This window comes from Erpetoichthys calabaricus, chromosome 2, assembly GCF_900747795.2.
Source record: "Erpetoichthys calabaricus chromosome 2, fErpCal1.3, whole genome shotgun sequence".
NCBI classification, from domain to species: Eukaryota; Metazoa; Chordata; class Cladistia; order Polypteriformes; family Polypteridae; genus Erpetoichthys; species Erpetoichthys calabaricus.
Genome location: NC_041395.2, coordinates 264,638,851 through 264,666,505, shown reverse-complemented (window position 1 = coordinate 264,666,505; position 27,655 = coordinate 264,638,851). Strand labels below are relative to the sequence as shown.

General features: G+C 37.3%; 1 protein-coding gene across 1 annotated transcript in view; it reads left to right on the top strand.

Annotated features, from left to right (window-relative positions):
* plce1 (phospholipase C, epsilon 1) overlaps positions 1-27,655 on the top strand; it is a 310,336-nt gene that overhangs the window by 18,227 nt on the left and 264,454 nt on the right. Inside the window, 1 exon segment of the mRNA XM_051923099.1 lies at positions 11,262-12,779. Coding sequence (XP_051779059.1) covers positions 11,604-12,779 — 1,176 coding nt within the window. The 5' untranslated portion in view covers positions 11,262-11,603.

The window sequence follows — 27,655 nt, the reverse complement described above, 5'->3', positions numbered from 1 at the left end:
CCTTGTGCCCTGTGTTGGCTGGGATGATCCTGTGTTCGGATTCAGCGGGTTGGGAAATGGATGGATGGATGGATGTTTGTGATGTGCAATCTGTTGGATTGGCAAATGTAAAGCATATGTCTTTGTTATATGCAAAAAAAGAAGAAAAATCTCAGATTGCAAACGTATGCGAACTGCTTAATAACTTTAATAATAATAGAAATGTTATGTAAATTGTGTATAAAACTTCCCTCGTACATATCCTGTACAACTCTTATGTACTTCTCTGCCACTCCTGACTTCCTCATACAATACCACAGCTCCTCTCCGGGCACCCTGTCACATGCTTTCTCCAGGTCCACAAAGACGCAATGCAACTCCTTCTGACCTTCTTTAAACTTCTGCATCAACATCCTCAGAGCAAATATTGCATCTGTGGTGCTCTTTCTTGGCATGAAACCATACTGCTGCTCACTAATCATCACCTCACTTCTTAACCTAGCTTCCACTACTCTTTCCCATAACTTCATGCTGTGGCTCATCAATTTTATTCCCCTGCAGTTACTGCAGTCCTGCACATACCCCTTATTCTTAAATACACTTCTTCTCTACTCCTCAAGCATCCTCTCACTTTCCAAGATTCCATTAAACAATGTGGTTAAAACTCCACTGCCATCTCTCCTAAACACCTCCTTGCTTCCATAGGTATGTCATCTGGACCAACGGCCTTTCCATTTTTCATCCTCTTCATAGCTGTCCTTACTTCCTCCTTGCTCATCCATTGCACTTCCTGATTCACTATCTCCACATCATCCAGCCTCTTCTCTCTCTCGTTCTCTTCATTCATCAGCCTCTCAAAGTACTCATTCCATCTGCTCAACACACTCTCCTCGCTTGTGAGTACGTTTCCATCTTTATCCTTTATCACCCTAACCTGCTGCACATCTTTCCCTGCTCGGTCCCTCTGTCTAGCCAATCGGTACAGGTCCTTTTCTCCCTCCTTAGTGCCCAACCTCTCATACAACTCATCATACGCCTTTTCTTTAGCCTTTGCCACCTCTCTCTTGACCTTGCGCCTTATCTCCTTGTACTCTTGTCTACTTTCTGCATCTCTCTGACTCTCCCACTTTTTCTTTGTCATCGTCTTCCTCTGTACACTCTCCTGTATTTCCACATTCCACCACCAGGTTTCCTTTTCCTCCTTCATCTTTCCAGATGTCACACCAAGCTCCCTTCTTGCTGTCACCCGTACTATATCTGCTGTAGTTTCCCAGCTGTCTGGTAACTCTTCACTGCCACCCAGTGCCCGTCTCACCTCCTCCCTAAACTCAACCTTGCAGTCTTCCTTTTTCAACTTCCACCATTTGATCCTTGGCTCTGCCCTCACTCTCTTCCTCTTCTTGATCTCCAACGTCATCCTACAGACCACCATCCTATCCTGCTTAACTACACTTTCCCCTGCCACCACTTTGCAGTCTTCAATCTCCTTCAGATTGAATCTTTTGCATAGGATGTAATCTACCTGTGTGCATCTTCCTCCACTCTTGTACGTAACCCTATGTTCCTCCCTCTTCTTAAAATACGTATTCACCACAGCCATGTCCATCCTTTTGGCAAAATCCACTATCCTCTCCTTGACACCATACCTACCCATCACCTCCTCGTCTCCACTGTTCCCTTCACCAACATGCCCATTGAAATCCGCTCCAATCACCACATTCTGTCCCTTGGGTACACTGACCAACACTTCATCCAACTCACTCCAAAAATCTTCTTTCTCACCCATTGCACACCCAATTTGCAGTGTATATGCACTAACAACATTCATCATCACACCTCCAATTTCCAGCTTCATAATCATTATTCTGCCTGACACTCTTTTCACCTCCAAAACACTCTTGACATACTGTTCCTTCAGAAAAACTCCTACCCCATTTCTCCTTCCATCCACACCATGATAGAACAATTTGAATCCACCTCCGATCCACCTGGCCTTAGTCCCCTTCCATTTAGTTTCTTGCACGCACAATATATCAACCTTCCCTCTCTCCATCATATCTGCTAACTCTCTCCACTTACCAGTCATACTGCCAACATTCAAAGTTCCTACCTCTCAGTTCCACTCTCTTTACTTTCCTCCTCTCCTCCTCCCCACTCTTCTCCTTCTTCTTCTTCGGCCAACAGTAGCTCAATTTCCGCCAACACCCTGTTGGCTAACAGTACTGGTGGCGGTTGTTGTTAACCCGGGACTCGACTGATCCGGTATGGAAATTTGTATTGTTGTCCGCATATTGATTTGGCAAAATTTTACACCGGATGCCCTTCCTGACGTAACCCTCCCCATTTATCCGGGCTTGGGACCGGAACGAAGAAACACACTGGTTTGTGCATCCCCTGTGGCTGGGTTGTTGTAGTGCCTTGATATGATGCCCGTAAAATTAATAAACAGGAGATGGGACAAGCCACACCCTTATTAGAGTCCAGTTCTCACTTTAAATGGTTCTGATTTGATGTCAACTAAATAAACATAACTTGCAGCATCCTTGTCCTCTTGTAGCACCTTCTACAAAATGCACATATATTGCACTTCTCCAAGTCCACAGAACCTGTATAGATCAAATTGGGAAACTCCTATAAGCAATCAAATAATCATGCAAGGGCAAAGGGTTTTCATATTCCTGTGCTCATGTTACAGCAAACCAAAAATAAGACTAAAAAGGTGGTTTGTTGATCCTTGCCCCGAACTGGGAGACTGAGACCTACATCTAGATCTGCCCGAGTGTTTTATTGGCCTGTAGGTGTCTAGAGGATAGGAGAGCCACATAGGCCAGTTTTTCTGTATTTGAAGATATTTGTGGAGCCATTCATATTTGTCAAGTTTATGAATTGCATACACTACTCATAATTAGTCTTTTGAGCATTGTGTGTACATTCAACTCATCAACATTGATTTTACCAGTCCTCTGTACCCTGAAATCACTTCTAGGCCTTGAACTGTATATCTTTATTAAATTTTATTTAACTATTTTTAAAACTAGACTCAACAAGCCATGCTGTAAAGCTTACAAGCAAGTAAGTAAAGGACTGAATATCTAAATTTAAGAAAAAAATACATGCATACTCAAACCAGCTTAGAGATCGCAAGGACCTGAACCCTATTGTGTGGGCACAAGACAGGAAATAGTCTTGAACAAGGCACTTATCTATTGCATGGTACACTAACACACAGACATTTGGAAAAGCCAGTAAAACCAACCTGCACATCTTTAGGGATGTTGGATGAAAGCAGGATTACCCAGAGGATATTGACAAAAACCAAACATGGAATTCCTGGGTGCTGTATCTATGGAACAGCAGCACTACCACTGTGTTGTCTTGCCCCAAGAAACAGATGGCAAAAAATATTTATTACTCCATTAAAGAAGACAGCATTTTCTATAAAAGAAACATAATGTCTGTCTGTTGTTTTCAGAGTTACCCTCATTACTTTATAAGGAAGTACAGTGTTCTACTTTCTCATTGAATTATTACAAGTGTAACCCAAAAATGGATAAACTTCACACATTTTCCTCAAAAACTGTTATTTGTGAGAAATTGATGTTTCCCTTAAATTTAGTTTTTGGAGTGGAAGAACCCTTTCTTTTGAGATTAAATCCACACAGTATTTTTTATTGTTTAGTAACTGAAATGCAGTTCTAAGGATAAGGTACAGTATATATTAAGCTTCTCCCTTATAGATTACATACATTTTAGTATTGAATATATACTTTAAATTGTTGAGATTAAGGTTTTATTAAATATGTTTAAAATGTACTCAGCAATGGTGTTTTCTTGAATAAATTAATTTTGTAAATATTAGTAGATGGAGTAGAAAAAATAAAATATGTGTTTTGCGCATACTGTCTGTTTTAATATTTACAAATGAACACTCATTAGTTTTAAATGTTTTTTGTAAATCATTTAAATTGATTATTGTCATTTGTAGGATTTATGGTAAATTGGTAAATTTATGGTAAACTGGTAAATTAGACGCAGATCTGTTTAAATTGCGTTTAAAACAGAAAATGTTTTAGTAGTAGTGGGCTTTGAACCTCCTTACCTTTCAGAAGGTGAGATGCTCTCCAGAGAGTATTTGCAGGATTAAATGTAGATAAATAAATATCTGTTAATAAGAATGAAGTTAACAAAACTAAAAGAAATTAGTAACTGCAATTAACAGAACTGAATAAGTGATATAATAGAATACACTAAATAAAGCTAAAGGGAAAATATGAACCTAGTAATTTTACACATGCAAAATGGAAACAAAGAATGAGAGTAACTACTAAATTAAACAAAGAACAAAATGATCTACTCAAGGAGAATGGTGTCAAAAGCAAGCTAACATATGACACAGAAAAGAGTATGTGGCAGAGAGGAGTCCTTTATAGACTTCCTCAAGTTATCAGGTTATCAAGTGAATCTCAAGAAAAGGTTTGGAAATAAAGACTAGCATTCTAAGAAGCTAAAATGATAAAAATGTGTAGATTAGACAACTTATAAATTGTATAAAAGTGTTTGGAGCTGTGCTGGCTTAATAATCAAAAAGAAAATGCAGACCCTGTATAGTAAATTAAAATCATACAAAAAGCAGACATGCAATATGTGTGATCACTAGCATTAGTATTTTTGAAAGCTCAGAGTGTATAGCTCATTCCTATAGCCAAATGTTCTGCATTAATTGGATGATTTTGAAAATACACACAAACATAGGTAAATGTGTTCTGTTTCTTTGTAATTCTTTGATTCCTTATGATCTACATCCTACATTATTTAAAAGTAAAATATTTTTCAAATTTATTAAAATTGAAGTACACACTAAATGGTGAAATTTATTTTTTGTGTTGGTTCTGTAACATCTAATTTGAAAATAAATCTAACAAACTCTGACATTTATAGTTATAATTATGGGCCTTGTATCTCATTTTCCTCATTAATATAATAGATTCCAGGGAGCACAGCCCATCTACATTTTGCTATAATGAATACTTTTAAGTTTTCAGTGCTTAAAAGCAACTATAGTAACTAATAATTTATCTTTAACTTTTAATGCTTCATGTTAAATATCATGCTTCTCCACTGTTCATCTTATCATGCAGACTGAATTTTATTGATTAAAATTATATGGATCAGTTTACTTCTTGAAATACCAAAATGTTGGTACTTGTTGTTGCATAATAAGTTACTTACTTCTAAGCCACTTTATTTAAAAAGGTGTGGTGAATAGTAAAATAAAACCCTGTGTACAGGACTGATAAATTAAGCACTTTGACCTGTTTAAACATTGCTGTAAAATATATAACACTGTCATTTTCTTTGTCTGTTTTATATATTTCAAAATTATTGAAGTTATGTCCATTTATCAGTTTTTATACCTGCTTTAACTGAAGCAATTTTGTGTGGGAGCTGGCGTCTAGCCCACAAAGTAAAAAGGTAAAATTAGTACCTTACCAAACATTAGATAGCAGTCTGTTATTGTGCTCACACAAAATATCTTAACTACAGGCCTGTTGTGCTGTGTCATTCAGCCTGAATATGGGGAATAAATCATGTGGTCGGTAAAATCTCATGGAAACACAGTGAGAAAACTGTGATTGGTAAAAAAATAATAGTATGCAGTATGCATGAGTCAAATGTACATTATATAAGGGCTATTCCATTATACTGTATATATATCAGTCTACTTGTCTATATAAATATGTGTATTATCGACATATATTTATCAACATATATAAATATATACACACACATATATATTAATTATAGTAATGTGGCATGCCGTAATTATCAAAGTTTCTAACCCTGGACTGTTAAACTGTTAACACCTAAATTGATTGCTTGACATGTGACCAAAACTCCATTATGTAAGCACATGATGTACCAATTAGTTTGCACTAGATTTAATTTACTCTTATTCTTACTTGTTCTAATGCTTGTTTTATTTTATATTGAATATTCAATTATATGCTTCTTTTTAATTTGGAATAATTACATATTTATTAATTTTAGTTCCTCTGGAGTGAGGTTCCTGAAAATGAGGCATTGTATTGAATAATGAACAAATCAACTAAGGTTATGAGTAATGTACCCTTTTGCAGCTGTTTCCTGAAGTGTTCTGCTCAAGAGAGAACAGATTTAACTTAAACAAGAATTGCAGCAGTAAGAATGTCACTGTCAATATTTGTTTTTCTGCTAAAGAAGGCAAAAATTGACATTCTGAATCAACCGCAATACAACAGGCTTTCCATTTCAGTCATAGTTAATATTGGGCTCAGTGCAAGGTAAGTTGTATCAAATAAAATAAAAAATGCTTTACATTGATTTCATTATGTCACATAGAGAAAACAACAGCATTACATGATGTGGCCGAGTCAGTCATTTATACTCTCTTTTCTGTCACAGACAGAAGACCAGTAAAATTCTGCAGGTCCGTTTGACAGTAAAATTTGAATTGAATGGAAACATCATGAATCAAAATGCAGTGTGCACTGTATTTGTTCATGTGAGAGGTAAAACATGACTAGTATGTCAAGTAAATAGCACAACACAAATGTTATGAACATAATTCATACACAAATCAAGAAAAAAGTTACTGATAATGTTCATTAATGCATCCAGATGTACTTGATAAAGTCCTTATCTCCTCTGTAACACAATTGCAAGGTTTTATTCCGCTGTATCTTTATTTTCAACTTGATCATGGGGAAAGTGCATGTCAGCTTCCACTGAAATTCTGTGCAAAACACACACACACGAATAACCATGCAACAAAGTTCAGTTAAAAATCAAAGTTTCTGTTGCTGGTAGAAAAAAATTTCATGTAGTAAGATTGATACAACATGTAATCAATCCCACACATAGCTCTTCTTGAGAGTGCTTTTTTGAGAAACTGTGCTCTAGTGCCTCTGAGAAAACAGCTGGCAGCATTCCTTCAGGGAAGGAACCCAAAGTGTGCTGTTTGCTCCGTTTATTATTTATTAAGAAAATATTTTGCTTTTGAATAATTTTTTCAAGTAGCTGCATACAAAACTACTAGTTATTAGGCAGTAGCCAACTCTGGACAGTGTGCCAGTATATTTGTGGTAATGCACTTTAGCTGTCTTTGGCAGTGTACATTTTGCTTTGTTTGTTTGTTTGGTTTGGAGGTGAGGTGATAGCTTGATTAGCTCAGCTGTTCCACATTGGCACTTCGTGAGTTATAAACCTGCAGAGTGCCAATGTGGAATCTCTCTCACTAGTATTTTTGGTTCTTCCCCCTCTCTCCACAGGCACTCTTTTATGATCATGTGGGTGAGACACCCAGAGTCTGTGGAGAGAGAGGGAAGATCTGAAAACAGACAAAAATGTACTAAATACTTCTGGAAAGCTACAGCTGTAGCTTTGATTGTGTTCTCATTATGTTACTCTATATCACTTAATGTCAGTGACCGTACAGAAAATCAAAATAATTTTTATGTGGAAATGAAATAAAATTTTAGGATAGTCTAAAATAATCTGTTAGTAAGTTGTCAGGAAAGCAAAAAAAAATCTTTGTCAGGTAAGTGAAATAACACAGTGGACAGACATGTACAGGCCAGTCTTTACAAAAAATTATCCATTTGTCTCTACCTACCCCCATTTTTTCTATCTCTTTTTAAAACTAGATTTTATATTATAGGACTGTGGGGAGCAGGATATTTTATAAGCATCGCAAGAAAGACAGAAGACACACATTTGCACTTGAACTAAATAAACAGGGCAATTTTATGTTATTGATTAACTTAATATCTATGTCTTTGCAATGAGGAGGCTAAGTCCCAAATCCTGGGTTGGTAAGGCAGCAATATCACTTTGTCACCCAGCAAGTTCAAAATATTACAGCAAATAATGCATACAAGGTCAGATCACCATATGTTTTGTCTTTGGCTATTTTACAATACAGTGTGTCCTTCTTTCTATGAATTTATTTTTGAAGAAGGTCCTAGCGCAGTTCTTATTTCAGGCCAGATAGGATCCTACTAACCCGTATTGTGCAGCAGCAAGGATGTTTGGTACATTTTAATTTTTTGGCATGCTTTTTGTTTAAAAATTGACAATATTTAATTATGTCTCTTTTTATTTAATATATCTGGTGTACAGTTGTTTATGAGGCCTAGGAGTACAATAGATCTATCTAGTAACATCCCTGGAAATTGGCCCAAACAGTAATGAGCATTAAAATGTATTTATTTATTCATTCATGATCCTTTCTGGTAACATAAACCAGTATTCATGTGTTCAGTGGTCATACAGTATCTTAAACCATTATTTAAAGATTACACACAGAAACACAAACCAGGCATTTAAAAGAAATGATTCTTTGTAATTTGCCTTTACTTTAAAGTAGCTTTTTTAATTTAACATTTTAAAAGTAATTGACAAAGGTAACAGGCATAGTTACAATATGCAACTTTTTTTGCTGCATTCAAAACTTTATTTGTAAAGCATACAGTATCGTAATGAGTAGCAGAGTTTTAATCTACTACCAGATCATTTTATTTTTCTGCATAGCTTTCATCCTTAAGCAGGTTAGGATACATTTGATTTGAAGGTATTATGAAATGTAATTGCCTTTAATAATCAGTCATTACTACTGTGTTTTGTGGCACAGTGGATCAGTGGTAGCCCTGCTACCTTGCAGAAGAGCCATGAAGGTTTGCATGTTCTTGCTGTGTCTGTGTGGGTTTCCTCAGGGTGCGTTGGTTTTCTTCCACAGTCCAAAGACATGCAGGTTAGGTGAATTGACAACATTAAGTTGGCCCTAGTGTGTGATTGGAGTGTGTGTGTTTACCCTGCAATGGACTGGGGATTATTCCTGTCTCGTGCCCTGTGTTGGCTGGGATGGGCTCCAGCAGCAACCCCATCATGTGACCCTGTTCAGGAATAAGTGGGTTAGACAATGACTGACTGCCTACTGTGTTTCCTCACTTTAGCCTCTGCATACTTTTTCAGATAATACTGTCATAAAGTTGCTGGTGCACTCAGTGCATTGCATAGGCCTTTGACCTGCATAACAAAAAATAATCCATTGGTGGTAAAGAGGAAAACTCAGCTGAATATTATTTTTTTTTTATAAGCTATGTCAGTGTTTGCTATCCTTTAAACTAGAGTGGATTACATAAATATAGAATCTTCCTTTTTACATGAGCAGAAAAAATAATGAATGAACTTGTGATCACATTAAATGCTAAATAATAGAAAAGTGACAATGAATTTCATATGGGAAGTTGTAAGAAATTGCACACTTTTAAGCTCACCTTTTCTACACAGCAGTAGTGTCATAGTTGCATTTTATGATAGCTACTTGCTGTGTTTTGTTAATTCATCTTTCATAAATGCTTTTTAGAAGTTTATAAACACCTGAAGATCAATCTTCAAAATCTGAAATTGGAATCTGCTATGGAAAATGTGTTGCATAAACACCAATGACAACACTAAGAAAGAAACTGCAGCTTGTGTAGTTTTTCTATCTATCTATCTATCTATCTATCTATCTATCTATCTATCTATCTATCTATCTATCTATCTATCTATCTATCTATCTATCTATCTATCTATCTATCTATCTATCTATCTATCTATCTATCTATCTATCTATCTATCTATCTATCCAGCTTTTATGTCTGTCTCGGTGAAAAAAAACATAAAGATGCAGTTATTCCTATTCTGTTTTCATATGCCACAAACATAGGCCATAACTTGTTTTGTTTTCATAATGTACATAGAGTGACAGAGCTGAGAAATACAGGAATATCTTCTTTTGTTTTGTTCTGTATTACAAAGTCAATGTCACAGAGCCATCTAGGTTCTCATTTTTTGATGTATTCTGGCAGGTGTGTACAAAAATGACTTGGAACTGATGATAGCTTAACTTGTTCAGGCTAGAATGAGAATCATCTGTTGGTTTGCAGTGCTGTTTGTTAGCTGTTTTTTCAAATCACACAACACATGTGAAGGTAATTATTTATGACTTTGCAAAATTTCTCTACTGACACTTTGACGTGTCAGCTGGCTATTACAAATGAGGAACATAGTAAACCTTTGCACAGGCTAGACATCAAATTACAAAAAGCAAATCTGTAGTAGTTTACTGTATGTGTCTAAGGACAGTGCTAAAAATTACTGATTTAGTTGGCACTGAGACACATTCATTAAATCTGGTAAGGTTAGAGATTAGGATATGTAGGAAGAAACCAAGACATAAACCACCTGCCTCTAGAATAACTCTGCACAATCTGCATGTCTTGTTTCTTTTGAAAGTTATATAATGAAGATGTTGTCTAGAAGAAGCTGAAGTGAAACAATACATGTCATTTCTTGGTATCTCCAGGGTTTTTGAATTCTAGCATTCAAAATTTTAAACATTGAAATATGTTATGTTTATTTTATTTTTTATTTTCACTTCCTTTGTTACCAAGACTTTGCACAGCTGTAGATCACATAGTTCAATGTGATTTGGTATAGCTACGTGCTACAAGGCACAGACTATGAGGGAAGGCTACTGCTGTTCCAAAGCACAAAAAAGGATGGACCCAGGGGACGTTATGTTGTTACAAAAGGTTTTCTTGCTCACAGAGATTTCTGCTATGTTATGTATCATATTATGATCGGCTAGTTTCTATGTACTAAGGATTTATAAAAGACAATATGATGTGTGTATTCCAGGTATAGTATAGTTAACATACTGAATGTCGTGGTTTGTGTAGATGTTTGGTTAATTATTTGTTTTATTATCCTCTTCAATTAAAAGTACCAGAATATTATACTTTATACCAAAAATCCAGTTTACAGTGTTAATCTATAATTAATCATGATGCTGTTATGCATAATAATCTAATACCAGGAGCAAGACTGAAACTTACCTTAATTTGTGCTTTTCTTGAATTTTTTACAGTTATATCTAAGTTTTAAGGCAGCAGCACTTTTAGATGTTCACTAGTATGTTAATAGAAGTTTGAAAATCCATGTCATTTTCCACACTCAACTTAGAGTTTTCACCTTTTGTTATAGTGACTGGCATTCTTTATCTTTGCCAAGAAGTATTACTTTATTGAACTTTAGAAAATAGCTCTTTTTTGTCCCAACATTTTGTTATTGTTTTTAAACACAGTGACACATGTAAAGCAGCCATGGATTAGAGAATGTTTTCAATTTCTTAGTTTGTCATGTTCAGAAATCTTAACACTGTTTCTTTATACTGTTTAATATTTTACTTTGCTTTTCAGAAGAAAAACCTGCTTGTCATCATCCTGTTTGGAAATAGTCAACATCATTAGAGGAGGAGCAAACGGTGCTTCAGTGACGTTTTGTTCTCAAGGCAGAACAGAGTGCTTGTCTTGTTCTGTCAGAAAATAAAAACACTGATATACCCGAAATTCAGCTTGCATTTCATATTTGGCTTCCCTGCCAGAATTTTATGTTTTGTTTTTTAACCAATTAGAAACACATACTGTCACATTTTGTACTTTTGAAAAAAAAAACTAACAAAATTAGTTTCTGCTAAGCATGGTTATTATGGATTTCACAATGTAACATTAAGACAGTGAATTAGTATACAGTCTAAAGAAATGGATACTTCAGTATGTAGTGCACTAGATAAAAAAGTGGCACCTGCTTTCTCAGCAAGGAGTAAAAATAGAAAGCATGCTTTAAACAGCAGTAGTAAAAGTACCCAAGTCATCAAAGAAGTATCAGATGAAGCTTTGACAGAAACATGTTTCTCAGAGCCTGATTTGCAGTGCCGTGGTTCCTTGCCCTCTTTTCTCTCACATTCTCCCAAATTACTGATATCTTGCAGTTGTCATACAAAGGACGTCTGGGAGAGAAAAACTGGAGCATCAAGTTCCATCTTAGGATTTCACAGTATTTATGGCTCTCACTCTACTCAAGGTCACTATCCAGATAGTTTCCGTTGTAACCAGCTGTGCCAGACATGTGATCCACTGGTATCAGAGAGTGTCTTCTTGGATACCAACATTCCCACAAAACACGACAGCACAAATCTGGAAGATGAGCTACAGTCGCAAATGGAAAGCTGTTCTTCACTTTTTCAAGGCACAGTTGATGATGGTTGTGCCAATGAAACTGGTGTTACTTCACGCTCAAATGATAATACAGAAAAGAAAAAGATGGTGCCCTGTCAGTATTGCAAAAACAGAGGCAGGGAACAGCAGTGCCATTTACTTAAGTCATGTAGACTCCTTGCTTCTGAAACTGATATGAACTGTTCTGGCAGTTGCAGCACAATGGATGTTACAGGAAGTCACCAAAGTCAGGATTTGATATGTCATAGAACTTCTTGGATTAAAACTGGGAATTTAATTTTGGAAAGGACAAGTAAAAAAAATAAAATTAAATATTCACCTAATGGTTTTGGTGTCAAGTTTTGTCAAGATAGAACAGATTATAGGATACCAGACAATACTCCATTCCATGTTACTGAGCAGTGGACTGAGAATGGCATTGTTCAGAGCAAAAAAGACCGCTCAACTATGTTGATAAGGAGGTTTTACAAAAATAACAGGGAAGTGAAAAAGTCTGTTTACACTGGCACCAGAGCAATAATAGCAGCTCTTCCTTCTGGCCATATTGGAGAAGATGCCCTCAGTACTTTTTACAGAAAACCACAAAATGAATATGAAAAACATTCTGTATCACCGATGGAATGCTTTGGTCTTCTCCAATGTACTAATCTTCAGTCATGCAGTGTGTTTAATTTTATTGTCAAATTAGTACACTCCAAGGTAAGACAGTCTTTTCCTTTTCTTTCTTAATGCAGCCTAGAATTTAATATAGTTCACTAGCCTGAAATGTGTGACTTTCATATTATGCAATGTTATAATGTTCTGAAACTCTGAGTTAAAAAAATGTAAAATGTGTTTGATCAAAGTGAAAAATAATTAAAAATAGTAATGCTTCAATTGTTATAACTGAGTCAAAAACAGATGTGTTCTTTAGATGAAATAGCTGTATTCCTGTTTATTTCTCTTTTGACACATTTTATACTTTGAATACATATACATTTTGCAGTATTAACATACACTCTCATTATTGCTTACACTTTACTTTTTACAGTTTATTTATTTTAATGTATACACTGCTTTTATTTTTACTTAATTTTACCCATTCAGTATGATATAAACCTACTGAAAATTGACTCTAGCAAAAGGCTACAGACATATACAGTGTTGCCTTGTTTTTCACTGTAATTCATTGTTTCCACAGAGACTTTAGATTGCTTCAAGCAGCAGATTTACTATGATTAAATATAATTTTGTTAAAATTTGTACAAATTTTCTATATTGAATGATGGTTTTACTTTGAAAATTGAAATGGTTTAGCAAGTTGAAGCATTGAAGTGGTATTTGACATATGTATAATTTTCTTTAATAAATAACTTTGTAAAACACAATACAAATAAAAGCGAATGCAAGTGCAGGTGCATAAAATACAACATTTTCTTCTAGTGCATTTGGTGAAATATATACATTGCCATTTAAACAGAGCTGTCACACAGCATACATCTAAGAGACGCACTGTACAGCATACTGAAAAAAAGAGTTCATCACCTTACATTTTTATGAATTACAAATTTAGACACATTACTTTTACCTAGTTATTACTAAGTCCTAAAAGTAATCATTGGAAAAATATTTCTGCTTTGTCAATGTGCATTTAATAGAAACATCAGCTCTTATTTTACAAAAGAAAGTGTATCCTTAGTTTTGTTATTACATTAGCATCAGGTGTCCTAGTATTTGAAAATTATTATTGACTAGAAGGAAGTGATCCCAAACTAATGTAAAATACATTTTGTGATTACATCCTGAGAGTAAATGAACTATATCATTTTAATGAATGTTATTGTTTATGTGTCCACTACCAGGAAAATATTAGAAAAGTGATAGTTATTGTGGGAGTATACTGTAGGAGCATTTTTTTAACCTGTTACCTTTTATTTTAGCTCCTAACTTAGTTATGTTAAAATGATCACTTTTGATCACATGATTCCAGGAATTTAGACTAAGGTCAGCTTTTACAGTAATGTATTAGGGCCATGTAGAAGAAGAAAAAATACGGACACAGTGAAAGAAAAAAAGTGTATGTATGTCGACTTTATTCTCGAGTTTTATGTCAAGATTAAAGTCAACATTTCTACTTTATTCTCGACATTTTCTGTATTAACTAAAATTAATCAAACTTTAATGTTTAAGTGATCTCTGTGGACTTTTGCCATTCTATGAGAAAATAATCACTTATTAATTTAATTCATGACCTGCATCATTGTTAGACCTTCTAGTTGGTTTCGTTGAAAAATGTAACTAATTAAGTCATTTCATTTCCAAGCTTTTCTGCATGCTTTACTTTATTTGTATTCTTAAAAAAAAAAAAAATCTGTTTGATTCCCTCAATCACTCTTGCAAATTTCTACAGCAGCACAAGGTTCTGTGATGTTGTAGATGTTGTTTGTGAGACATATATGGGAGGTATTTTCTGTAAAAAAAAGGAAATTAATTATAAAATTATGAAATTAACCTGCAATTTCTCGTCTGTCATTTATTTTTCAAAGTAGATGGGTTTAGAAAATGAAAAAAATGAAATGACAAAAAGGTGATTTAATTTTATTTTTGAAATTTTCACAAATAACTTGTGTGTGGAAAATGAAATTGCAAATGGTGTTATTTAATTTTATTTTTAATATGTGTAGCATCCTTGCATGCAGACTTTGAAAAATAAATGTTAAAAGAGAGATTGCATTTTCATTTAATAATTGTAATTTCATTTCCATTTTGAAGAAAATATCTCCTATAAGACTTAGAGAATATGACACTCCACAGCTACAGAAGGTTCCCTGTTATTTAGAGATTCTGTAGTTCCTTTTTCAGTTTAATGACTTTGGGACTGAAAAACTTATGAAAAGACTAAACACTGATTTAAAATACATATATTATTGCTCCCTGTTTAGGAATATATTTATTCAGAAACATTTACTGTTCACAGGTTGTTTACTATGTATAGTACTAAAATGAGCTCAGCTTGCAAGGCGAGCTATAACTATTCACATATTTTTGTTCAGTATTGATAATTATTTCATAGGCTGAATGTGATCAAACATATTAATGTTCCAGCTCCTAAAGAAGGGGTGGCATTACAGCAATTCTTAGTATACTCAACTTTATATTTCCTTTCACTCTTGAGTTATTAGTGTAGTTACGGACATTTTTACTCTTTCAAAAGATATTCCCATATTGTTAGCTTAGAATCTATTCAAGCAACATAATTAATCACCTGATTTCTTTTAGCATGGCCAGAGAGATTCTTGGTAGGTTGTTCCCTGCATTTGTGCAACAGGCCTGTTTCTTTCTTTGGAAACAGACAATACTCAAACTGTTTCTCATCCTCATAATATAGTGTTTTGTAAGACCTGTCATCCAGGAGAGGTTTGGGCAAGAGACAGCTGCAGCCACATTTACTTTATTTTGACATACACAGTAGAGTTTTAGGGTGAGTGTGTTCTTTCGTTTGACAGATTTAGACAATGGCCTGCCATGTCCATCCAGGATTGTGAAGGCGTGTTCTTGGTCACTTCTTTGCTATCAACTGTAGTTTCACATATGTTAACCTAATAGGTTAAGTTTACCAAAAACACTTTAACTTAATAAAATGTTTTCATATTTTCTAAAATAAAATGTTTTTGTATTTTCTAAACATTGCATAGGTTAAAGTAAATGCTTTCGATTATGTTTTACACACTCTATATCTGGAAGATGAACTGAACTTTTTAAGCCAAATTCGGCTTCATTTTGATAAAGTGAATAAAATATAAAAGTTTAGAGAATTTCAGATTAATAAAATCTTTGTTTTCCCATGTTGTATTGAGAGTTACTGAACAATTATTTATTTCATTACAGCTCTTTAAAAATGTTTAGAAATCGATATGCAGGGGTTGTACATGTGTACATGAAAAATATGCCTTTTCAAACTTATTTGTACCTGGATAGCATACTCTATTCATTATTCATTTTTCACAGTTACTTAAAAAGCAAGGCATTATAATCAGTTTTCCTGGTACAGAGTTAGTCGTTATAAGTAAAAATACAACTGGCACGACTGGAAATACAATCCAGACTGCAGGCATAAGTAGTTTGAATAGCTAATTTTTTCCAGCTGCTTTTCTTTACAGAATGGTTTTCAGAGTTATTTTGCTGCTACATGATTATGGAATGCAGTGCTGTTTCTAGAAAATGTGACTGAATAAATATAATTTACTCTTGTAAAAACCTAGTAGTTTTTAATTTTTGCATTAATGTACATACAGTTGAAGTCAGAAGTTTACCGTAGATACTCGCGTATTAGTCGAAAAAGTTATGCCTTAAAATTCATTCAAAAAAACAGGGTCGACTTATCCGTGGGGCAACACAATTTAATAATTATAAGCCAGCAATGGGTCTTTTTACTTCTGGTACATGCTTCCTCAGTTGGTTTGCCCAGTTGATTTCATACAAGGGATGCTATTGGCGGATGGCTGAGAAGCTACCCAATTAGAGCAAGCAGTTAAATTCCTGAGTGCTGATTGGCTCAGCGACGGAGCGCCAAATTCGATTCCGCTGCATTAACCAGGAAGTCTCGTCTCGCTCATTCAGCATCAATGTGTTTCGCTGTGTAAAGAGTTAACTTTTGTGCTCTTTTGTGTTTATCTTTGTGCATAGTTAAGCCCTTCGTTATGGCTCCAAATCGATCTGCTCCTACTACTGCTTCAGAGGCGCAGTGGTAGCGCTGCTGCCTCGCAGTTAGGAGACCCGGGTTCGCTTCCCGGGTCCTCCCTGTGTGGAGTTTGCATGTTCTCCCCGTGTCTGCGTGGGTTTCCTCCGGGTGCTCCGGTTTCCTCCCACAGTCCAAAGACATGCAGGTTAGGTGGATTGGTGATTCTAAATTGGCCCTAGTGTGTGCTTGGTGTGTGGGTGTGTTTGTGTGTGTCCTGCAGTGGGTTGGCACCCTGCCCAGGATTGGTTCCCTGCCTGGTGCCCTGTGTTGGCTGGGATTGGCTCCAGCAGACCCCCGTGACCCTGTGTTCGGATTCAGCGGGTTGGAAAATGGATGGATGGATAGTTTTACCCTTGACTTATATGCGGATCATAACAAATTTCGTAATTTTCGGCTTAAAAAATACACTCGACTTATCTGCAAGATCGACTAATATGCGAGTATCTACGGTACATACGCTTAGGGTGAATTCTTTAAAACTCATTTTATAACCCCTTCACAGATTTTATACTAACAAACTATAAAATTAGCATATTGTTTAAGTCATCTATTTTGTGCGGGGAAAAAGAATTTTTTTCCAGCAATGTTCACAGACAGAGTATTTCCCTTTTTATATAGTATACAGTATCACAATTCCAGCGGGTCACAAGTTTACATTCACTTTGTTAATATTTGGTAACATTTCCTTTAAATTGTTTAACTTGAGCCAAACGTTCTGGGTAGCCTTCCACAAGCTTCTTACAATAAGTTCCTGGAATTTTGGCCCATTCCTCCAGAGAGAACTGGTGTAACTGGGAAAGGTTTGTAGATCTCCTTGCTTGCACGCTCTTTCAGTGCTGCCCACAAATCTTCAATCGGATTGAGGTCAGAGGTTTGTGATGGCCACTCCAGTACCTTGACCTTGTTGTCCTTAAGCCATTTTACCATAACTTTGGAGGTATGCTTGTGGTCATTTTCTGTTTGGAAGACCCTTTTGTGACTGAGCCTGAACCTGAGCCTCTTGAGATGTTGCTGTAGTATATGTACATCATTTTCCTTCCTCATGATGCCATATATTTTGTGAAGTGCACCAGTCCCTTCTGCAGCAAAGCACCCCCATATCATGATGCTCCCACCCCCATGCTTGATGCCTGGGATGGTGATCTTTGGCATGCGACCCTCACCCTTTTTCCTTCAAACAGAATGATGGTCATTATGGCCAAACAGTTCGATCTTGGATTCATCAGACCAGAGGATATTTCTCCAGAAGGTAAGATCTTTGCTCCCATGTGCCATTGCAGTCTGGCTGTTTTATGGTGGCTTTGGAACAGTGGTTTCTTCCTTCCTGAACAGCCTTTCAGGTTATGTAGCTATAGGACTTGTTTAACTGTGGATATAGATACTTGTCTACCTGTTTCCTCCGGCATCTTAACAAGGTCCTTGGTGTTGTTCGGGAATTGATTTGCACTTTTTATGCCAAAGTATGTTCTTCTCTGAGAGACAGAATGTGTCTCCTTCCTGAGCGGTATGATGACCGTGTGGTCCCATGGTACTTATACTTGTGTGTTATTGTTTGTACAGATGAATGTGGAACCTTCAGGCGTTTGGAAATTGTTCCCATGGAACCCGATTTTTGGAGATCCACAGTCTTTTTTTCTGAGGTTCTGACTGATTTGTTTTGATTTTGGATTTATGTCAAGCAAAGAAGCCATTAGTCTGATTGTAGGCCTTAACATACATCCACATTTTGACTCCAGTTTGGCTAATTAGGCCATCCTCCTGGTCATTTAGCTGCCACCCTAGGGATCCGATTGCCCTCCATGTGAAGGATGTGGCCACCCAGTTGGAGTCTTCAGCATGCGACGATGTTATGGCGTTTACATGAGTTGAAATATTGGATCCCTAGGATCCAGTGGAGGCACCTTTGTTTAAAGATGTCAAGCTTCTCTTTGATGTTCACTGACTGCTTCCAGGTCTCACTGGCATAGGTGGCTGTAGGGACCATGATGAAGGTGAACAAATGGAGCTTCAGTGATACGGATGGTAAGGAAAGATCCTATTCATCCTCCAGAAAATGACTGCTGCCTTCCCGATGCGGTATTTGACATCCACCTCTGCATCTCCAGTTTGGGAGAGTACACTGCCCAGATACTGTACATGAACCTCTCACTTCATCCAGCCACTGTGGTCCAACTACGATGCCCTGAATTTGGCCGGAGGAGCTCATGTGCATGATCTTTGACTTTTCTGCACTTTTCCTGAGGCCGATTTTGCATGCTTCTCTATCACGTTCAATCGTCGCATGTTTCAGTTTTGAGTTGTCTTCCTTAAGCAGGGCGATGTCGTGGGTGAAGTCCACGTCACCAAGGCGGTCTTGGTTGGACTAGTTGATGCCTGCCCCATTGCATATTCCAGCTATTCGCATGACATAGTCAAAGGCCACATGTAAGAGAAGCAGGGACAGGATGCAGACTTGTATGACCCCTTTAGCGATCTCAAAATAGTCTGTGTAGCCATTCGCAGTCTTAACAGAGCAGCTTGATCGCAGATACAGGTCCTTGAAGATGTTAATGAAGACTCCTGATATGCCGTACAGGCGCAGGATTTGCCAAAGTGGCTCTCGGTGAACACAATCGAATGCTTTCTTGAAATCAACGAAGTTGATGGCCACTAAGTGTCGATACTCTGCACTGTTCCATGATGTTCTGTAAGTTGAAGATTTTCTTGCTGCAGAATCCGGTTTGTTCCTCTTTCAGGTACTGGTCAAAGGAGGACTACACAGAAAGCCTGTTTGGGCACCGAGAGAAGAATAATGCCCCATCAGTTGGTGCATTCAGAGAAGTTTCCTTTTATAGTGATCTTGACAATGATACCTCTTTGCCATTCCTCTGGGACTGCACCAATTCGCAAGCACTTGTTGTACAGCATTGTCAATTCTTCTGCCAGTGGTTTGGCTGCCGTGGTTTAGGATCTCCACATGTATTTCATCCAGGCCAGCTGCTTTGTTGTTCTTGAGGCTTCTGATTGCAATCTTCACTTCTTCGATAGTGATCTCGTCAGTGTTCACCTGGAGCTCTTGTTCAGCATTCTCTTCATCGAAGTTGTATGTGGTGGTCAGGTCTGGCTGGTTGAGGGTTTCCTGAAAGTGTTCCATCCACCTTTTGTTCTGTTTTTCTTTACCAAGTAAGAGTTTCCCGTTCTTGTCCTAGATTGGCACACTGGAACTGTTCCTTGTTTCAGTCAGTTCATTGACAATGCGGTAGAAAATTTTGGAGTCATTTTGGTCAGCCGCTTTTTGGACTTCAGCGCCTTTATGCTCCAGCCATTCCTTCTTGTCCTTTTGTCAGCTTTTCATTACCAGCCGGTCAAACTCTGTAGCTTCGAGTCATTTCTTCCGCTTCATTTTTATCTTTGGCCTGTTCCCATTTTCGCTTTGCGACCTTCCTTTCATTGATCAGCTTCCACAGTCTGTCTTGGATGCACTGCTACTTCTGTTTTCCTTGTCATCTCCAAGTGGTGTTTTGGACATACTCCATGGTGGTGTCCCTGAGATTGTTTCAGGGACCTCCTACATCTGCCACGTCCAAAGTGGTTGCGCAGTTCCAGAGCAGACGTGTTGCCGATTGCAAGCAGTCTTTTTGGTATGGGCTATCTTTTGTTTCGGAGCTTAAGTTTGATATCCTCCCTGCCTAGGTAATGATCTGATCCAACATCTGCCCTTCTGTAGGCCTTTACATTGTGCAGTGATGATCTCCACTTCCGACTAATGCAAATGAAATCAATCTCACTGAAGGTGCGCCAGTCCAGTGAGTGCCAGGTCTTCTTGTGGATTCGCCGATGTTGGAAGTATGTGTTCCCAACACACAGTCCATTGTGTTTGCAGAAGGACACTAGTTGCTTGCCATTGTCGCTGAGCTGAGATGAAGATGCGTGGGCTGAAATTACGTTTTCCAGTCCTCGTCAGTCACCATCTAGTTGGGCATTAAAGTCCCTGATCAGGTCGTGGTTTGTAATGCTGTCGAAGACGTCCTGGAGTTGCTTATAACAACTGAGGATGATAATGTCATCTGCATTATCTGTTAGTGCGTACAGTTGTACGATGGTCGCATTGGAGTGGCAATGGGCAAAGTGGACTGTTGATTATTCGGTCACTGACTGTTTCTCATCCAATGAGTGCCTTTGTCACTCTTTGACCCAGGACAAGGCCGACTCCATGTTCATGCCATTCTTCATGGCCTGCATACAGGATGGTCTTGCCGCTGCTGTTGAATCGTCCGCTGTCTGTCCACCTGACCTTGCTGACACCAAGGATGTCCAGGCTGTAATCATTGAATACCCATAGCATATCCCACCTGATTGACCAGAAATACTTGAGATTGTTCTTGCTGTTTCTGTAGCGGTTGTTGAGCTTTTGCGGGTACAGGTTGCTAGCCTGACACCCAACCCTCCTCCTTTCGCATCTGGGCTTGGGACCGGCAATGGAGGAGTTAATTAAAAGAGTATGTCAAAATTATTTTGCCTATGACCCTATTGGAAACAGGATCTTATTTTTACATTTTAGACAAACAGTGATGGCTAAGTACAGATGGAATATATACATCCCCAAATATTAGCAAGATTAGCAGTTCACAAATATACATTCTTTACATCTGTTATGACTTAAAATATTCATAGTCAACCTGGAACTAGATTCTACCTGTGAGAGATTTCAGTAAACAAGTGAGAAGTGTTCCAATAGTGCAGTAAAATAAATAGTATCAGCTTCTGCATTGTATTAAACCATCATTATTTACATATGCTTGTCCCCAAGTTATGTCCATATTATAATACTGAAAGTTTTAAAATCATTACCAGAGGTATGATAAAACATATAAGAACCTGACAACTTGTGGTAAAAAATGCCCAAAATATAAACAAGAAAGACAAGAAAGAACTGTATAAGCATTAAATTAACTGATGATTGACAGTTGTTAGTATTTTGAAGTTATCCATTAATGGCACAATAAAATAGAAAGATTGGCAAAGCAAAGAAAGGGAAGTTCTGTCAGTGTAGCTCTTGTGCAAAGAGGACTAATCATTGGATTTGAAGAACACCATGACATGCTTGCACAAGAACAGAATTTTATGCAGTGGTGGCCAAGTGCACATAAAAGTGCCTGTCTGTGTGCTGCAATAATAAAAATAATAATTTACTACCTCAGGAAATATTGTCAGTGCTTTGCGTTTGCTACTGAAAACACAAAGTCTCAAAAGCATGCATAGTGTGATCTCTGTATTGTTTGTTATAAAATGCATTGGTCTGTTTGTCTCTGAGCTACAACAAAGCTGTATTGTTTATCATGACAGTGGCATGGAACACACAAGCTAGTCTCCACCATATCAGTAGAAAGAAAGGGCTTAGTCAAAGTGCAGGCCAAAACCCATATACTTGTAGATATTGTGGCAGGACCTGGAATTAGTACTTCATGTTTGCTAGACCTGAATCAGTTCTATAAGCAAGAGGGAGTCAGGATTTACTTTTTTGTGCTGTGAGAGACTGATTAACAACAGAAAACATCTGGATATCTGCAGGAAATGTCTGGTTGCAGTTACTGCTGCTAAGGATGGTGTATCCATCATTGTGTCCAAGAGGCAATTACTTTTGCAAAGACTGTGTTACTTAACCTTCTTAAATAAACCATTAAAATAACTTTTCACCCATAGAACAGTTTATTTAATAAGAGGGTTTGGTTGGTGTTCTGATAACATTCTCTTTGTAAAGTGTGTTGTAATTCACAAAATCAGAAAGACATCCTATATTTCTGACAGTGGTTTATGGTTTTTAATAAATATTTTTTTTTAAACATAAAAGACAAAAGTTTACCAAATTTAGATATGTATGAAAATGATATATTTCCTATTCAGATTTTTAATGTTAGACTAGCAGGGAGTCAGTAATTAACTAGCCCGATCAGTGGTAACATACATCCTTGACTGTGTGGACTTAGACAACATTGCACATCAAATGGAAGCAACATGAAAGCTACTTGAGGTACTGTTTAAGAGCTGCATTCCAGATTCAAGGGACACTAGGATGTAAAATGGGGAGTTCAAGCCTGTTGTTCCTGTAGCCAGAGCTTCTCACACCTTACCTCAGAGGTTTGCTGTTCATAAAGGCATACAAGTGACCAAACAGTCTGGTTCAAAGCAGCTTCAGGCCAGAGCTCCCACTGAGTTAATGGAAGAGTTGTGGGAAATCTCAGGTCGACAAGTGATAAAGGCTGCTTTGCATTTTTAATGAGCAACACAATTTTATTAGTAAGCACAGATAAAAATAACAATATATAAACTTTTCAGTTAAGTCAGTCCATCCATTTTCTAACCCTACCTAATCCAGTTGTGGGGTTACTGGAGTTTACTGCAGGACACTTTCACTCACAATAGATCAGTTTAGAGTCACCAATTAATCTGACATATTTTATGGAAGGATATGGGGGATATTTAGGCATTCTCAGAATAAAACAAAGTGAGTAAGCCACCATTCATATAAATTCTGGAGCTGTGAGGCAGAAGTGCTAACCAGCTTGCTTTTGTGTAGTATATGCAAAAAAAAATCTGTTTTTACAGAATTTACATAATCAGTGTTACACTTTCAGATATCATTTAAAAATACCTCAAGTTATCTTTGAACTTTACCATATTCTGTTTTTTGAATGGGCCTGCAGTATGTGCATTTTAAAAAATGTACTGTATATGGTATACTATTCCATGGTTAGTTGTATAACTTTTTCAGGTTAATCAGCCCAATATATATTACTTTTACAAAGTTTAATTTTAAAGTAAACATCACCAATGCAGAATTAGATTTACTTGACTTGAAGCCAGGAACAGTGCTCAGTAATATAAAGAAAATCTCTGACTACCAGCCTGCCTTGGGAGAATAAGCTACCTAACTCTGGAATGGTAACTTTTTCTGAATTTATGGTCTCATTACAGAATTGACCTGGTAATGCTCTGAGGTAAGGAAAAGTGCAGTTTCAAATTTCATTTCTACTGCTTAGTGCTAAAGAAAGGATCCATTGAAAAGATGAATAGTAGAGTTATAGGCAAAATCTTGTAATATGATGCTTATTTTTGAGGCATGCATTTTTACTGCTCAAAATGTTTTCATACTCTTAAATATACTCAATAAAGGGCATTTATATTCCATTATTTTCCTCATGTTTTTGTCTGAGGAATGTGTCTCTTGTGTACAGTATACATTTCCTGTTCTGTTCAGTTTGCCAAAGTATACATTTATTAGTGCACAGAAAACCAGGGGTTTACTGCTCTAGCAGGGCTTTTTGAGGTCTTTACATTTGTATATATTTTCTTCATCACATAATATACTCAAGCCCACTTAAACCAGTTCAGGGTCCTGTGGGGCTCTAGCCTACCCTGGAAGTACCATGCACAAGACAGGAAAACCAACAGGGTGGGGTGCCTGTTCTTTCACATTCATGTACACACTCATACAACACAGGATCAATACTTAATTGTCTGTTAGCCCAGCAACCCCCTTTAAATAATCACATTCATGTCTTTGACAAAGATGTTTTCAATAGATATCTTTTTCATATTCCAGTTGTTTTATTCAGCTGGTCAACTGACTTGAAAAGAACTCATCGTTGAGTGAACATAGTGAAACATGCTTAATTCCACAGATGTTCATTAATTTTTTTAAAAGTGAGTGCTCATTGAGGATATATTTGTCTAGGAGTATGAGACAGTGCCAGCAGTAAGAAAAGGTATGTGACATGGGAGAATCAAAATGGATCCAATGTCCTTAATATTTATATATTTTCTAATAAAAAAATTAATCTGGACATACTTTTGCATCAGGTAAAATCTCATACAGTTGATCTGGGTAGTCTTACATATTGAACCAGAAGCAATTTACATGTCTGAGATCCTACCATGTAATATGATATGTATGCTTGTCCAATTTTTTGTAAAATTATAAAAAATTATACTGTAAATATATTGTATAAATGATACATTTCAATAATATTTATGAATGCATATTTTTGAAAAATATTAGCTTTTGTTACAATTACAATTAATTCCTTTTATTATAAACTGTTAGGCCCTACCTTGTTCATTTATAGCTTTAGAATATACTGAAAGTTTGGGTTTTTGTTACTAATGCCTTTAGTATTTCCAAGAAATAATATTGATGAGCAATGAATAATACATTCAGTGATGGAGAATTTTCCTCACAAGAAATATCTTGTGAGTTTGCATGTTCTCCCCATGTCTGCATGGGTTTCCTCCTGGTACTCTGGTTTCCTCCCACAGTCCAAAGACATGCAGGTTAGGTGCATTGGCGATCCTAAATTGTCTCTAGTGTGTGCTGGGTGTGTGTGTGTGTGTGTGTGTGTATACGTGTCCTGTGGTGGGCTGGTGCCCTGCCTGAGGTTTGTAGCGCTGCCACATAAAGATAATATGTTTTCTGCTGTCGATTGGGTGTTGTGGGGAACATTCTTACATCCAGAGATTGACAGCGGTGCCCTAGAGGTGGAACTTCTGGTTTTCGGGGAGTGATTTGCATAAAGCACGCCGTTTTAAAGAGAGAAGAGGAAGAGGAGGAAAAAAGAGTATCGGATAATTAAAAAACAGATCAGCTACTGCACTGGCCATGTAAGAAGTCTAGGAGTTCCTACAGTCCTCTAAGAAGGTGGAAGGTCTTCTTTTGATCGGGGGAATCGAACGTTCCGCTAATTCTTACGGACTCGGGTGAGCTATTTCAAAGGACTTACTATATTGTTTCATGCTGCAAGACTGACTGTATGTATTTTATGACGAAGAGGTGATTGTGCTAGTAGTCCACAATTTTCAGGACTCCTCTTTTGGCCTGCCGGCAGTTGCAGGGCAGAACAGTGGACAACTGTGGATCTATTTATCATCTCTGGAAGGGGAACGGGGGAATGAATATTGTTATTGTGTATATATATATATATATATATATATATATATGTATATATGTGTGGCGCTGCAATATAAGGGTTATTTAGGTTTGGGGGGGAGGTGCATGTGTAAGGGATTGTATTTTTTTTTGTTGTTGTTTATTTTATGTAATGTGATGATAGATTTTGACTATAGTTTTTGTGGGCTATAAATGCATTGGTATTAAGGGACTGTTTTGTGTAGAATAAAGGGTATACGTGAAATTTATTGGGGTGTGATATTGGCCTATCCTTTTATCATCTGCACCTAGGACAGATTAGTGGTAGCAATCGTCTCATGTTAGCGCTCGAGACGAATTGTTACAGGTTTGTTTCCTGCCTTGTGCCCTGTGTTGGCTGAGGTTGGCTCCAGCAGACCCCCGTGACCCTGTAGTTAGGCTATAGCGGGTTGGATAATGGATGGATGGATGGATAGTTGAGGGCTGTAGAGAGAGAGAGAGTTTGGGAGCATGCGCTCATTGATCAAAGCTAGAGTTAAATAAAAGTGGTGCCTCAATAAAGCATCCAAGCAGGGTATTTTCATTTTGACCAGATAGAACAACATACAGTTGTCTAGATTGTCCCTATCAGTCAAGAAATTAAAGGTCACAAAACAGTTTGCTAGGAGTTACAGAACCACTCAAATCCATTAAACGAAGAAGACATAAAAAAATGTTTTGTGTCTGTACTTTGTGAAATAAATCATTATCTGTGGTATGATATTAAACAGCTTTGTAAATACATGCAAACATTTTTTAGATGTCAGTTTCTGTCATGCTACATAAAGAATATTGTGTTGCATTAAGGAGTGACTGAATAATTTTGGGATATGTCAAGAAACCCAGAGAAGCCCTGAGGTAAGATACAGATTTCATCCAGATAGTAGACTGGTTAGGAATTGAAACTGGAACTATGAGATAACAATGGAAACCACTACACTGCTGTTCTTTTCTTGGTAGTATATGTGTCTATTAATTGAATATTTGTTGTAAGGCACTGTGACGGTCTGTGTTGGCTCTACACTCCCTTGTTGCATCCAGGAGCCTCTTCAACCCATAAGCACTGACATGAGCTGGGCAAATGAGGACACACACTTACAGCAAGGGGTAGGTGTAAAAACGTCATTGGTTTTATTAACAATCAAGTGTCTCGAAATAAACACAGTGCAGTGCAGTCTTCTTTTCTTAAATAAAAAAATCCAATAAATATATCCATGAAAATGCTTGTGACGGTGGAAGTTAAAAATCCATAAATAAATATCCTTTAAAAATGAGGTTAAAAATCCCAAAGCAGGAAACACTTCTAAAAAGAAAAACTCAGTCCCCTGTGTATCCTTTCTAAAACTGACATCTCCTTTGCTTTCCCCAAATGGGATCCTGCAGCTGGAGTAGACGTCCTTCCAACAGGCATAGCCAACCTTCTATCACAGGTTCGGGTCACTGCTATCACCCCGGGCTTCTAGCAGTGCGCCACGTTGAGCCTGACCTTGCTCCATCAGCTCCCGTTGCCACTCCTCAGCCTTATCCGGGAATGTGCATCAAGTCACTCCAGATATCCCAAGCAATGCTCAGATGGAGCAACCCTCTTCAGCCTCCCTCAAGTGCCGGCCCTACTCTCTTTCTAGGGGCTCTGCTCCTGTTTGCTTGCCACCTTTCCTCCACACACTATTGGCTCCCAGTCCTGCCGTCTTCATAATGTTCCCCCCTTTGAACCTGCAACTCTGTTCTTTTCGTTTTTTTATTTCTCTTTTATACAGCCTGATCTGGTGCAGATGAGACCCTTTGCCCACTCCAAGATGTGAACGAAGCACCTGACTGATCCACTTGCATTTGCACATGAGTGCGCAGTCAGCCAAGCAACACAAACAACCCCAGAGCAGTGCCATCATGTGCTCACTGACACCAGTTGTGAGC